This window comes from Cricetulus griseus, chromosome 3 (assembly GCF_003668045.3).
Source record: "Cricetulus griseus strain 17A/GY chromosome 3, alternate assembly CriGri-PICRH-1.0, whole genome shotgun sequence".
In the NCBI taxonomy this organism is placed as follows: Eukaryota; Metazoa; Chordata; class Mammalia; order Rodentia; family Cricetidae; genus Cricetulus; species Cricetulus griseus.
This window is the reverse complement of record NC_048596.1, coordinates 281,913,681-281,928,627: the sequence shown is the minus strand read 5'-3', so window position 1 is coordinate 281,928,627 and position 14,947 is coordinate 281,913,681. Positions and strand designations below refer to the sequence as shown.

At 42.8% G+C, this 14,947-nt stretch overlaps 1 protein-coding gene and 1 non-coding gene across 4 annotated transcripts in view; both read left to right on the top strand.

Annotated features, from left to right (window-relative positions):
• The window catches only part of Prxl2c (peroxiredoxin like 2C), a 32,418-nt gene that overhangs the window by 2,780 nt on the left and 14,691 nt on the right, over positions 1-14,947 (top strand). The window contains exons 3-6 of one of the 3 annotated variants that reach the window (XM_027409648.2): positions 723-776; positions 926-1,031; positions 8,753-8,884; positions 12,237-13,116. In XM_027409648.2, the coding sequence (XP_027265449.1) occupies positions 723-776; positions 926-1,031; positions 8,753-8,884; positions 12,237-12,364 (420 nt within the window). In that variant the 3' untranslated portion in view covers positions 12,365-13,116. Of the gene's footprint in view, positions 1-722; positions 777-925; positions 1,032-8,752; positions 8,885-12,236; positions 13,117-14,947 lie in introns of those variants that run through there. The other 2 variants (XM_027409649.2, XM_027409647.2) reach the window with 2 other exon arrangements.
• LOC113830953 lies at positions 9,348-9,450 on the top strand. The gene has a single exon (XR_003484291.1). It is a non-coding gene; the product is annotated as a U6 spliceosomal RNA (small nuclear RNA).

The following is a 14,947-nucleotide window of genomic DNA, read 5'->3' as shown; positions in this document are numbered from 1 at the left end:
CAGTACATTCAGCTGCACTGGCTTTTTTTGCATGGATTCTGGGGATAGAACTCAAATCCTCATGCAGACATTTTACCAACTGAGCCATCTCCCCAGCCCAAGAATATTTCATATAGCTACTGGCTGTTTGTATTATGTGTTCTGCCCTTTTGAGAACTGTCTATTTAAATCTTAGCTCCCTTATTGCTGGAGATCAAATCCAGACAGTGCATAATTTGCATAGGTTTTCTTAGTCCAGTCAGCAGGTTGTGTCTTTTCTCTGTTGTTTCTTTTGCTATATAGGATAACATAACCCTTGCATGTTTACTTTTGTTGCTATGCTTTATTGATTTATATGTGCATGTGCGGAGCTCAGACAGCTTGCAGGAGTCAGTTCTACTATGTGGGTCCCTGAGATGAAACTCAGGTCATCAGGCATGGCAGTACCTTTACATACTGAGACAAATCCTTGCCCAAAAATGTTATACTGAGCTTCCTCCTGTGCTTTCTTCTAGTAGTTTTATGTTTAATGTTTAAGTCTTGAAATTCTTACTAGAGAAAACAAAGCACCTGAATTACTCAAATATTATACCATACATCTCTTTCTATTCATACAATTTTGTTGTTTTCTATTCTTCTAGAAGCCTATAGGTAGCATTAGAAGAAAACAAAAGAATTGCTTTAGGGAAAGTTCTTAAGACATAATTTCTAATAATATGTTCTTGTCCCTCTTCCTCCCAAAGGAAGCAGATGTCACCCTCATAGTGATTGGACAGTCATCATACCATCATATTGAGGTAACTGTCTAGCAAACTGAGGAGCCACCATATTAAATATATTTCAGATACAAAAATTGCATATGTTGGGCCCCTGAGCATAGTCTCGGTTGGCAGAAAGCTAGGTTGTCATTACTTTTCTCTCATTTCTTCTTAATTATTCTTTTTAGCCTTTCTGCAAACTGACTGGATATTCTCATGAAATCTATGTTGATCCTGAGAGAGAAATTTATAAAAGATTGGGAATGAAAAGAGGGGAAGAAATTTCCTCCTCAGGTAAGATGTTTGACATACAATGCAATTCTCTCAAACATGTGTGTATTCTCATACTGGAGCATATGTGCATAGCAAAGGTGTGTTTGATACGTTTTCTCTAGCTGTGACAAAATAGGCATCAAAAGGGCTGGTGAGATGGCTCAGTGGTTAAGGACACTTGCTGCTTTTGCAGAGGACCTGGGTTCAGGTCCCAGCACCAATATATTGGCTCACAACAACCTGTAACTCCAGTTCTGAGGAATCTGATACCTTCTGGCATCCAAGGGCTCCTGCACACATGAGCACACACACATATAGACACACACACACACACACACACACACACACACACACACACACACACTTGCACATTATTTTTAGATAGTAATAACAATAAAAATAAATATTAAAAAAATTATTGGCAAAGGGACTTTAAGGTATCAACACTGTTTAGAAGCCCAAAGGCTCTTCTGAGATTCAGGCTCTTAACTGTGAACTCCCTGTAAAATAATTTTTTAAAATCTTACATACATTATTAATTTTACAATACACACTTCAATTCCAGAAAAAAAAGAAAGAGAGAGAGAAAGGAAGAAAGGAAGGAAGGAAGGAAGGAAGGAAGGAAGGAAGGAAGGAAGGAAAGTTAACAGGTGCCTTAATTAGGGTTTCTACTGTGGTGAGAAACACCGTCACCAAACGTAACTTGTGGGGAGGAAAGGGTTTATTTCATCTTATACTTCCACATCACAGTCCATCATTGAAGGAAGTCAAGGTAGGAACTTGAGGCAAGGACCTGGAGGCAGGGAGTGAAGGGTTTCTCTGTGTAGCTTTGGAGACTATCCTGGCACTCGCTCTGTAGGCCAAGCTGACTTCGAACTCTCAGAGATCCGCCTGCCTCTGCCTCCCAAGTGCTGGGATTAAAGGTGTGTGCCACTAACGCCTGGCTTAGAAATGCTTTTGAATTCAACATCACTCATTTTTTTCAGGACACAGGCAGAATGTAGCCAGATTCTTTGTCAGAGTATGACACTAATGGCCTGTGGCCCTGCTCCCAATTAAGTTCTATTCTCCTTTAAGCCTCAAGAGCCAGACCTCCACAGTCTGTGTTTCTCTTGGCATTCTGGTGTTCCTGTTCAGGTGATTCTAGCAGTCTGCAGCTTCTTTAGGAAGCTGCTTGCAACCAATAGCAAAGGATGTGGGAGGTGTTGAGGGAACGAGAGCAGACAGTAGAAAAGTGCTCCCTATGATCCCATTTTTGTGAAAACCTCTAGTGTGCATTTTTGTGTTTTAGAAGATAATGCAGTATTTAACTAGAAGTTGGCATTCTTGGAGGAGGGAACCTTGTATATGCTAGGCAAGCTTTCTACTACCAAGTGGCACCCCAGCCAACTTTCATATTTTTTGTGAGGACACTTTACTTCCATGATTAATATAAAAAATATGATGAGTTTACATCCTTTTGTGTCTCAACACCACCCACGTCACGGAATACTAAACCTAGCTTCTGGATAGCAGTTCAAGCAGAGAGAGAGGCTTCTCTTCTCAAACTTTAATAATGCCTTGTAGCTTACCATATACTCCATTGCACCATGTAGCTAACCAAAGAGTTTGGTGTTTATTCAACTTTGTGTTGCCCACATTCACTGTTCTTACTACAATTTCAGTGTGTTTAGAGAACCTTAGCAAGCATTAGCTGTATTTTTATTTATTTTGAGATTGGAACTCATTATGTAGTCTCAGTCTGACCTTGAACTTGTGGTCCTGCTGTGTCTGCCTCCTGAGCACAGGGATGATGGGTCCACAGCATCAAACCCAGCTACGTGGACCCGTTTGTCTTTTGTAGGCCAGACTTGATTTCTGAAATACTAGCTATGAGAAGTCAAGACTCCAGTCAGTTGTTCTCAACAGTTGTTGCGTCCTTTCTGTGACACCCACTGTGTTGGATGCTCTTGGGTGATAAAGGACAGCCTCTGTCGTCCAGGGGTTTCAGTGCAGCTTAGAGGTCTGTGATGGAGAGGGTGCAAGAGGGACAAGTGCCTGTTTTGAGGATGTGGAAGAGAAGGGTCTAGAGGCAGTTGAGGTCCCAGCTGGCCATGAATGTTGCTGGTGGAGAGAGGATGGGAAGGGGTGCTCTAGACAAAGACAGGTGTCAGGAGGTGCCACTCACTTGAAGACATGCAGGCACCTGCCTCTAGCTGATCTGAAATGAGTTATTGGATAGGCTGGGCTGGTTCCCACTGAATTCAGGTTGCCTCAGAGTTTGGATTTATACTTGGGGAATCCTCATGTGTTTGTGGCAGTTAAGTAAAGGAGTCACAGAGCATGTGGAGGAGGAACCAGACCTGGCCAAGCTGAAGCCAGTGATGGTGACAAAGATGTACTCAGCCAAGGAGGCCTCACCGGAGATGGGGCTGGGAGCTGCTTGTGAGGCCAATGTGCCATGATAATAATAAAAATTGTTATTATTAATGTGTATGAGTGTTTTGCCTGCACAGATGTCACATGGGTGTCTGGTGCCCATAGAAAGCTGGAAGAGGGCATCTGTAGCTGGAGTTTCTGTCCCACCTGGCTCCACAATGTTTAGCCCCAAATAAACACACGAACACTGTATTAATTATTAAACTGTTTGGCTGATGGCTTATGCTTCTTACTGGCTAGCTCTCTCTTAATTACTAACCCATGTCTATTAATCTATGTATTGCCATGAGGCTGTGGCTTACCCATAATCTGGAATGTTACTCCTTCAGCAGCATGGCTTTTCTTGGTGTCCTTTCCCCAGCATTCCCCTCCTCTAGTAGCCCCACATATTCTTCTTGCCTGGCTACTGGCCAATCAGTGTTTTATTCATCATCCAACAAGAGACACATACACAGAAGGACATCTCCAATCAGGCATCATGAATAACCATGTGGGTGTTGGGAATCTAGCCCCAGGTTCTCTGGAATAGAAACCAGTGCTCTTAACCATGAGCAGTCTCTCCAGTCCCTTTCCCCCTGATTGTCATGTTCTTTTGCTGGTGGTTTTATTTTATTATGATTAGTTTTTTGAAACAGTCTTGCAATATAGCCCTGGCTGACCTAGAACTTGCTATGTATACCAGGCTGGCCTCAAACTCACAGATAACCTCTTGCCTCTGCCTCCCAGTTCTGGGAGTTAAAGTGTGTGACAGCATGCCCCATCTTACTGCTGATTTTAAAGACTGCAACCTAAACTTGACTAAAACTGATGAGCCAGCATTCAGTTTTCACCTACTGGTGTAGGATGGATCACAGGGCTCAAGTTTGGGCTTACTGTTTTCATGTGCAGTCTTAGCCTGTGCAAAATGTTTGTAAGCCAGGCATGATGGTGCACATCTTTAATTCCAACACTTGGGAGGCAGAGGCAGAGTTTAAGTCCAACCTGGTCTACAAAGCAAGTTCCAGGACAGCCAGAGCTGTTGTTACACAGAGAAACCCTGTCTTGAAAAAAAAAACTATCCCAGCACTCGGGAGGCAGAGGAAGGTGGATCTCTGAGAGTTCGAGGCTAGCCTGGTCTACAGAGTGAGTTCCAGGACAGCTAAGGCTACACAGAGAAACCTATCTTGAAAGAAACAAAAAAAGAAACAAAAGTTTTATGAGTTTCACTTTTGTGACACTACCTTTCTTGTCTCAAGAAAGACATGAAATATAAAGAAAATAAATGAATTCCAAACCAAATGTACTTTGTAATTATAAAAGAATACATGCAACTTGTTTTCCACTTCTTTTATTTAAATATATCTCATATGGCATACAGTATATATTTTTAAAGCTTTGTCTGTGATACTGTTATATAATACGCATTATATGTTAAAACCATATAGATTTATATTAAGGCTTATACAATCTGCAGTATATAAATACGGTATACCAAATAAATACATATGCCTATGTATGATTATATAATATAATCTTTGGGTTTAAAGTTAAAATATCATATTATCAAACAAAATAATAGATTTGCCTCTGCCTCCTAAGTGCTGGAATAAAAGGAGTTTACTATCAAATAATAGATTTGGGTTAGGTAAAGAATTTGATCCCTGGAACCCACATAGTAGAGCGAACTGGTTCCCACAGGTTTTCCCCTACTTTCCATACTCACCTCATGGCACATACATGGATGCACACCTACACCTGTTCACTTTCCCTCTCCCCTCTCTCTCTCTCTCTCCCTCTCTCTCTCTCTCTCTCTCTCTCTCTCTCTCTCTCTCTCTCTCTCTCACACACACACACACACACACACTAAATAAACAAATCAATAAATATACACTTTGTTTGTTTTTGTTTTTCGAGACAGAGCTTCTCTGTGTAGCTCTGGCTGTCCTGGAGCTCTGTAGACCAGGCTGGCCTTGAACTCAAGAGATCCACCTGCCTCTGCCTCCTAAGTGCTGGAATTAAAGGAGTTTGCCATCACTTCCTGGCAAATACACACATTTTAAATGAAAAACATTGGATTCTATAAAGTAATTTTTAATTTTATTTTTGGCTTCTCTTTTTTCTTGAGACAGAGTTTATCTGTGTAGCCCTGGCTGTCCTGGAACACACTCTGTAGACCAGGCTGGCCTTAAACTCACAGAGATCCACCTGCCTCTGCTTCCCAAGTGCTGCGATTAAAGGTGTTCGTTCCCACCTGGCAAGATTTTAAAAGTAATTTTTAAAGATTTATTTTTTACTTTCATGAGTATTTTACCTGTATGTGTCATGTGCAGTGTCTATGGAGACTAGAAGAGGGAATTAGATCCCTTTGAGCTGGAGGTTCAGACTATTTTGAATTACTTGGGGTGCTAGGAACTGAGCCATTTCTTCACTTCATAAGATGCTTTGAATGGTTCTTCCTTGTAAGGAAAGCATAGCTCCAGAGTCATTCTTAGGATACTCAAAATCTAAACCACTTAGGGTGGGGAAATGGCTCAGTGGTTAAGACCAGAGGACACAGGTTCATTCCCTGTTCCCACATGGTGTCTCACAACCATATGGAATTCTGGTTCTGGGGGATTAATGCCCTCTTCTGGCCTCTGTGGGCATTGCATGCACATGGTGCACAGATGTACATGCAATCAAAATGCCCATACAAGTAAAATAAAATTAAAAAATTAAAACACCAGCATTATATTTTATGCTAAATACTAAGTGATTATGTCATAGTTTCATGTCTGTTGCTGTGATAAAACATCCTGCCAAATGCAATTTAAGGGAGAAAGGGTTTACTTGGCTCACAATTCTAGATAGGCCATCACTACAGGAAGTCAAGGCAGCAGGGACGTTCATCGGCCAGTCACGTTACATCTACAGTGAAGAGCAAAGAGCCTTGAATTCATGCATGCATGCTTATGCTCAGCCTCCCTTTTCTGCTCTTACATAATCCATGATTCCCTACCGAGAGAATGTACCACCCACAGTGGGTACACTAATCAGGGTAATTTCCCACAAACATGTCTTCAGGTCAATTTAATCTAGAAGTTCTTCGCTGAGATTCCCTTCCCAGATGATTCTAGACCATGTCAAATTAAATTTAACCATTTAATTTAACCAATTAAAATTAACCATCAAGAAAAATTCATTGTATTCCAAAAGGGTTTATGGGAATCCCATTTTATAGCCAGTCAGTCTTCTGGTGTGCAGACATGCTACATAACACCTATATACATAAAATAAATATGGTTTTTTAAAAATTCAACCACCCAGGCTTGTAGTTAGCATTTGTACTAAGTAGGGACCCATATTGAGACTTAGCCTCCCACCTGTGTGGTCTGACATTATCTTCAGGTAGATTTGTCACCACTGAGTTGCTGCTTGTTTGGCATGTAGATAAAGGTGCCTATATGTAGGTGGTGTCAAACTGATCTGAGTCAGAAAACTGCAGTAGGAGAAGGTAGGTTGGAATCAGTGCTTTTTTCTTTTCTGTACAGTCATCAAAGTTTAAAGCTTAAAATCAGGCATAAACAAGGCAAGAATAAGAGAAAAATAGTTATAAGATGAGCAGAGACTGAGTTTCTTGGCTTAGAAGGAGCAGGGATGTTAGTCACAGAGCAGACACATCAGTCTCTGTGAAGACAGAAGTAGATGGCAGGCATCAAGCAGCACTTCCGAGGCCCAAACCCTGCCTTCTTGTGGCTCTGTCATTCCCAGTCCAAGCTTTCCAAGAACTCAGAGGGAGGTTTTGGGAGCTTGGCCCAGAACCAACCACTTCACTCACTAGCTAGAACATTACCACGGCTAATGTGAGGGAAACTGGAAAAGGACAACCTAGTCATGGGCCCAGGAAGAGGAAAGGTGTTGACCATCATTTAACAGCTTGTGCCAAGTATGTCCTGGAGAGGAGCTAACTGCCTATTGGCAGGCAAGAGACCAAGCAAGCATCTATGGGAAATTAAGACAGAAGCAGTACAAATCTGAGAAGTTCATCATTGACGTTCTCTGTGGCAAGTGGGCCAGGTCCATCATCACTTCTCCTTTAAGACAATGTCCTCAGCAGAGACCTTACCCCCCTCCCAGCATGTCTGTCCTTCGCTGGAGATATTTCTGGTTGTCAACTCAGTGATCAGTGGTACTGGCATTTAGCAGGTGTAGAAAGTGAGGATGTTGCCAAACGTTTTGCACTGGGCTAGAAAAGGACTGCCTGAGCCCGTGTCAGTGGCAGGTTAGGCCATAGTTTATAGAAAGAAAGAAAAAGGTAAATGGAAAGTTCAGTGCTGTGCTTTCCATTGAAGAGTAAGGGAAGGATGATGGGGCCCAGTACAGAATGTTTCTGGGGCTGGACAGACGATGGCTCAGCCATGAAGAACTCACACTGCTCCTGCAAAGAATCCAAGTTTGGTTGCCAGTACTCATCTTGGGTGACTCACAACCACCTGTAACTCCACCTCCCGGGGACTCAGTGCCCTTTCTGGCCTCCAATAGGCATAGCATGCATATGCACAGTCACACATGGATACAGACATACACACACATGTACTTTCATACACATGTACTTTAAATCTTTTTTTGTTTGTTTTTTGAGACAGGGTTTCTCTGTAACTTTGGAGCCTGTCCTGGAACTCAATCTATAGACTAGGCTGGACTCTCAAAGATCCTCCTGCCTCTGTCTCTTGAGTGCTGATACTGATCACTGTTTCCCTTCCCTCTGCTCCTCCTGTTCCCTCTCCCCACCTCCTTTCTACCCCCCCCCATCCACTCCTCCATTCAAAAGGAAAGGAGCAGGCCTTCCATGAGAGTCAACAAAGCATGGCACACCAAGTTGAGGCTGGACCAGCATGGGGAATGGGTTCCTAAAAGCCAGCTACATGCCAGGAACAGGTCTTGATCCCACTGCTAGAGGCCCCACAAATAGACCAAGCTACACAACTGTCACACACATTCAGAGGGCCTTGGTCAGTCCCATACAGGCTCCCTAGCTCTTGGTCCAGAGCTCAGGTCACGAGCTTAGCTCAACTGTCTCTGTGGATTCTCCTGTTATGACCATTACTCCCCCCCCCCCCCCCGCCCCAAGCTCATACAATCCTTCTTCTCTTCAACAGAACTCCCAGAGCTCTGCCAAATGCTTGGCTGTGGATCTCTGCATCTGCTTCTATCAGTTACTGGATAGAGTATCACTAATGACAATTAGGGTAGTCACCAATCAGATTACAGGAAAAGGCCAATTCAAGCACCCTCTCCACTATTGCTGAGACAGACATCATATCTTACTGGAATACAATACTTAAAGACAATTTTCAATATTTCAGGACAGAGCCCCCACATAAAGTCCAACCTGCTTTCGGGAAGCCTTCAGAGCCTGTGGTGGGCAGTCACTGGCCCGCTTTTTGATTTCCAAGGAGACCCAGCTCAGCAAGGTGGAACCCTTATTCTAGGTCCAGGTGAGCATCAAGGCCAGGTTATGTTTCAGGGCCTGCTACAGTGGAAGAGCCACCCACTTTGCTTATGTGATAGACACTGAAAATGAGAGGCCTGGCTAACGAGGTGGCATGTTTTGGTAAGGAGCATCTTTCATTCTCAGAGGCTTCTGTGTATCAATGTCTGTGGTGACGAGAGTCATCATCATTCAGGGATTGGACTCAGAAAGTAAGCTGTGAGATGCTGACTGATACACAACTATTACACTCTTTTCAAAGTTCAATGGGGCTCAAAGAAATTTCTCAGTGTTTATGAGCACTGGCTGCTCTTACAGGGGACCTAAGTTCAGTTCCCAGCACCTGTATCAGGTGACTCACACCCACTTGGAACTTTAGCTCCTGGGGATTTGATTCCCTCTTCCTGCCTCCTTAGGCACCACCACCACCACTCCACACACACAAGTACACATAATTAAAAATAAAATAAGTCTTTGGCAGCACATATTCTGAAATTGGAACTATAGAAAGAAGATTAGCATGGCCCCTGCACAAAGGATGGCATGCAAATTTGCAAAGTAGTCCATATCTTTCCTTGGGCTCTCAGAGAAATACAGAAACTTCCCATGAAGGAAATGGAGGATCCAGGTGTGCACAGTGATACCGGGCTCAACAGAGCCATCTGGGCCACAGGAATTGGCAGGCCCCAGAGTAAGTCCCTCTACATTTGACAGGAAGATGTAATGAGGGTGAGGATTCACCACACAAGCTCTACACCTCGATAACCTGTGTCCTTATTTACAGCATAAAAAAAAAAAAAAAAAACCTACAGACAGAAAAACAGACAAAAAAGCAGAGTGGTGGTGGTACACATCTAATCCCAGCACTTGGGAAGCAGAGGCAGATAGAGCTCTGATTTCAAGGCCATTCTAGTCTACAGAATGAGTTCCAGGACAGCCAAGGGTATAAAAAATTAAAAAGCTTAAAAAACAAAAACAAAAGAGCCCTACAGACAGTTAATGTGGATGAAAATATGTAATAAAGTTAGCCAGGCGGTGGTGGAGCACGCCTTTAGTCTGAGCACTTGGAAGGCAGGGGCAGGTGGATCTCTGTGAGTTGGAGACCAGCCTAGTCTACAAGAACAAGTTCCAGGACAGCCTCCAAAGCCACAGAGAAACCCTGTCTGGAAAAACCCAAAAAAGAAAATATGTAATAAAAGTTACAGAACTGCCAAAATGTAAGTTCAGTAGGCACCAGCCAGATAGCTCCCCAGGTAAAGACACTTGCTGTTCAAGCTTGGAGAGCTGAACTCCTTCTGTAATTGAAAGAATCTTTGTTTTTACTAGCTAATCTAGGAGCTCCACACAGTGGTGGAAAGCCCATTCCGAAGTGAGAACTGCCATAACACACAGGCTTCAACAACTTCGTGACTGTGTCTGGGCCAGAGATGCCTCTGGCTCCACCCTGGTCACTGTGGCATAGGCAGATTTTTCTTCATTCTTCTGCCTCTTTAAAATTGTACCTGCTAGTGAGTTATTATTAACACTTCTGTAAAAAACAGACTATTGAAAGGACTCCTTTTGACTGAGTTGTTTTGGTTTTTTACAGCAGGCATGCTTGTACCCGTTTCTCACAAACTTAAATCAAAAAAAAAAAAAAAAAGAAGAAGGGTGGGGTGGTGGTGGTGGTGCCTGCCTTTAATCCCAGCACTGGGAAGCAGAGACAGGTGGATCTCATCGAGTTTGAAGCCAGCCTGGTCTATAGAGTGAGTTCCAGGATAGCCAGGACTGTTACACAGAGAAACCCTATCTGGAAGGGGGGGAAACCCTTTGAAGCTGGAGTTGTAACTCAGTGGCAGGTGGATTGCTTCCTGGGCTCAGTACTAATAAGTAAATAAATGAGCCCATTTGAGTCCTATAAATTTACCCAAAATACTACTGAACCACTTGGAAGCTTGATTTGTTGCTTCTTTTTGAGTTCACTAGGGCAGGGCTGTGTGTCCACTCTGCACCCTCAGCTTAGAGCTCTATCCTTTCTGTCCCTTCCCTTCCCCCCCCCCCTCCCTCTTCCCCTCCCTGAGACATGGTCTCCCTATATATTTCTGGCTGTCCTAGAACTCACTATGTAGATCAGGCTGGCATGGAACTCACAGAGATCCACTTGCACCACCACAACCTGGCATACCATGGCAACTCTTACAGGAAAACATTTAATTAGGGCTGGCTTACAGTTCAGAGGTTTAGTCCATTATCATGACAGGAAGCATGGTGGCATGCCAGCAGACATGGTGCTGGGGAGATAGTTAAGAGCTCTATATCCGGTTTGGCAGGCAGCAAGAAGAGAGAGAGCAACTGGCTAGTTTGAGCTGAAACCTCAAAGCCCGCCACTGTTGATATACTTCTAATAAGACCACAGCTACTCCAGCAAGGCCACATGCCCTAATCCTTTCAAATAATGCCACTCACTGTAAGCCAAACCATAGCCATGTTTTCAGGGGATGAAGAATTAAACCTGTTACTATAGGTGTGGCCAGTGGACGTAATGTCAAAAACATATCCTTTGATCTAATGTTTCAAGTTAAATTCTGGTTTTGGCTATCTGGTGGCATACACCTTTAATCCCAGCACTTTGGAGGCAGAGGCAGGAGGATCTCTGTGACTTCAAGGCTAGCCTGGTCTACATAGTGAGTTCCAGCCAGTGCTACATACTAGAGTGATCCTGTCTCAAAACAAACAATTCTGGTTTTGAGTTCAAGATGGGACAAACAGGACTTAGACAATTAATTATAACTTAATTGAGTGGATAGAATTTTGGGTGTATAAGTGTGCTAATTGGCTTACTGCCTTCTCTTTCAACCTCTTAGGTTAGTTATAAAACATCCTATGAGATCAGTGTTTTTCTTTCCTTCTCTTTTTTATTTTGGCAGTGCTAGGGATGACCCAGATCCTCAGGAGTACTGCACCCCCTAGCTCCAGGAGTGAATTTTTTGAACCAAATGATTTATTAGTGCATGTGCTTAGGAAGTAGATGTAATTTCCCAGCTGATACCTAAGTTAGTCCCAGATTCTGCCTGTCTGATTGGATGTTTTATTTAATTATACTTGATGAAACTGAATAGAAGGGTATAATTTAGGATGCTATCCCCTCAGAGCTCATAACGTGTTAAATAACACTCTTATTCAACCATTGCCTTGTCATGGTTAATTGCCATGATGCAGAATTATGGTGGCATTACATAGGGAATATAATGGACTCCAGATAATTGATTTTTCCCTTTGGACTAATTAGGAGTTGAGATGGGCCTGGATCCTGGTAAGCAGTAAATCTAAAGACTAGTTCGTCATTTGCCCTCAGCATTTTTGTCCTTGTTCTCTTCTAGGTAACAGCATCCACTTTGTGCACCGAGACAGGAATAGGTTGGATCACAAACCCATAAACTCTGTTTTACAGCTTGTGGGAGTTCAGCCTGTGAACTTCATGAGCAGACCTACAGTTATCCATGTGTGACTTCACATGGGATCTTCCACTTGTGAATGGGCCCTTGAAATGTGAACCAAAATGCCAGGCATCATGACTTCAAGAGGTTATGAAAACACAAAGCTCATTCGCCTATAGAGCTATATGCTGAAAGGTATCAGTTGCCAGAAATGGGATAGGCATTTTAAATTTTATGGCCTCTATAATTATCCATTCAATAGAAAATTTTGGCAACCAAAACATAAGAAGGGGGCTGGAAAGATCACTCAGTGGTTAAGAGCACTTGCTTCTCTTGCAGAGGACCCAGGTTTGATTCCCAAAACCCACATGGTGGCTCACAATTGTCTGTAACTCCAGTTCCAAGGGATCCAACACCTGGCCTTTAGGCACCAGGTGCACATGTGGTGAACATGCATAAATGTAGGCAAGCACTCATACACATAAAATAAGAATAAAATCTTCTAAAACTGTGTGCGTGTGTGTAGGGAAGTGAAAAATGGGCCAGGTCTGATGGCACAGGCGAGTAGTCCTAACACTAAGACATGGGGACAAGAGTCCAACCTGAGCTATATGGGAAAGAGCCTTCCTCAGAAAAATAGTTAATGGAAGGGGAGAATGTACAAAGGGAAAGGAAAGCAACTCAAGACAGTTTTATTTAGTAGGGGCAGGGAAACACAACAGATTTTTAAATTCTGTAAATGGTGTAACCATGTATACGTGTATGTTTTAATTTTTGTGCTCTTGGAGAAAAGATGGTAAATAAACACTGTACAAGCCGGGCAGTGGTGGTGCACACCTTTAATCCCAGCACTCGGGAGGCAGAGGCAGGTAGGTGGATCTCTGTGAGTTCGAGACCAGCCTGGTCAGCCTCCAAAGCCACGGAGAAATCTGTCTTGAAAAAACAAACAACAAACAAAAAACCACAGTACAACACTGCCAGTAGGTAGGTGTGTGTGTGTATGTGTGTGTATGTGTGTGTCTGTGTCTGTGTCTGTGTCTGTGTCTGTGTCTGTGTCTGTGTGGTGAGGGTATGTGTGTTTCTGCTTGCTTTTCAAGTTCTGTATTTCCTGTGCTTTTTATAAGCTCAGCTGACTTGGAGGTGGGGCAGGAAGTACTTAGACATGGAAGGGCAAATGCCTGCTTACATAAAACTTCATGGAGGTGAAAGTGAGGAGTCATTGGTTAATGAATGACTGAGATGGCAGAGGGCCTGGTCAGTACCCACCCACCACCTATGGCACTAGGATTGTTTTGGTAGAATTATGTGAGTTGAGGGAAATAATTGGTTTGATTTGGTTTAGGGGCTGCTCTTGGGAATCAAAACCAAAGTTTTCATGCAAGTGAACATATTCTCTTATCACTGAACTACATCCTCAATTGTGACCATTTTTTAAATATCTAGAACAGGAGCACCTAGAACATGCGTGCGCGCGCGCGCGCGCGCACACACACACACACACACACACACACACACACACACACACACAGAGAGAGAGAGAGAGAGAGAGAGAGAGAGAGAGAGAGAGAGAGATCTACTATATAGAATATAGAATGCTTTTTGAGAGGCAATGTTAAGATTTTTTTAAGCTTTGTAATGTAAATGCTTAAGCATATTAGCCCATGCCTGTAATCTCAGCACAGGCAAAGGCATTGAGAGCAATGTTGCAGGCTAGTCTGGAGTACATATTGAGTTCCAGGGCATTCTGGACTATGTATAGTGAAACCATGTCTCAGAAATAACAAAAAGCAAATGTGCAGCCATATGTGATGGTTCATGGGGAGGAGGCAGGAGGATCTCTTAAGTTCTAGGACAGACTGATCTCAAAAACAAAAGAAATGTACATTGGGCTAGGTTGTACATTCCTAGACACCTGCTTTTTCTTGTCCCCCAAATCTGTCTTATTTAGAAAACTATTGTCATATTTTGCTTTGGTTTTTTTTTTGTTGTTGTTGTTCTTTTTTTTTTTTTTTTTTTTTTTTTTGGTTTTTTCGAGACAGGGTTTTTCTTCTGTGTAGCTTTGGAGCCTATCCTAGCACTCCTTATTTTGCTTTTTAAGAATCTTAGTTTTGGCCAGGCAGTGGTGGTTCATACCTTTAATCCCAGCACTCAGGAGGGTAAGGCAGGCAGATCTCTTCAAGTTTGAGGTCAGCCCAGTCTACAGAGCGAGCTCTAGGATAGCCAAGGCTACACAAACCCTGTCTTGAAAAACCAAGGGAGGCATAAAAGAACCTTAGTTTTTTGTTTGTTGGTTGGTTGGTGTCTTTTTTGGTTTTGGTTTTGGTTCTTTGAGACAAGGTTTTTCTGTGTGGCCTTGGCTACCCTGGAACTTTGCTCTGTACACCTACTAGCCTAGAACTCAGAGATTCACCTGCCTTTGCTTTACAAGTGCTGGGATTAAAGGTGTGTGCCACCACCACCCAGCTTTAAGAATCTTAGTTTTGTACTAGAAATTCTCATGAAAACTATCACAAAATCAAAATATTGGTAATCCTTAGCAACTGTAATACTACTATGACCTTATACTTTTATATAAAGCATATTAAGTCACAAAACTGTATTTTAATGTATTTTCACGTGAGTATATATGGACAGTCATGTTTTTAAATCAATAA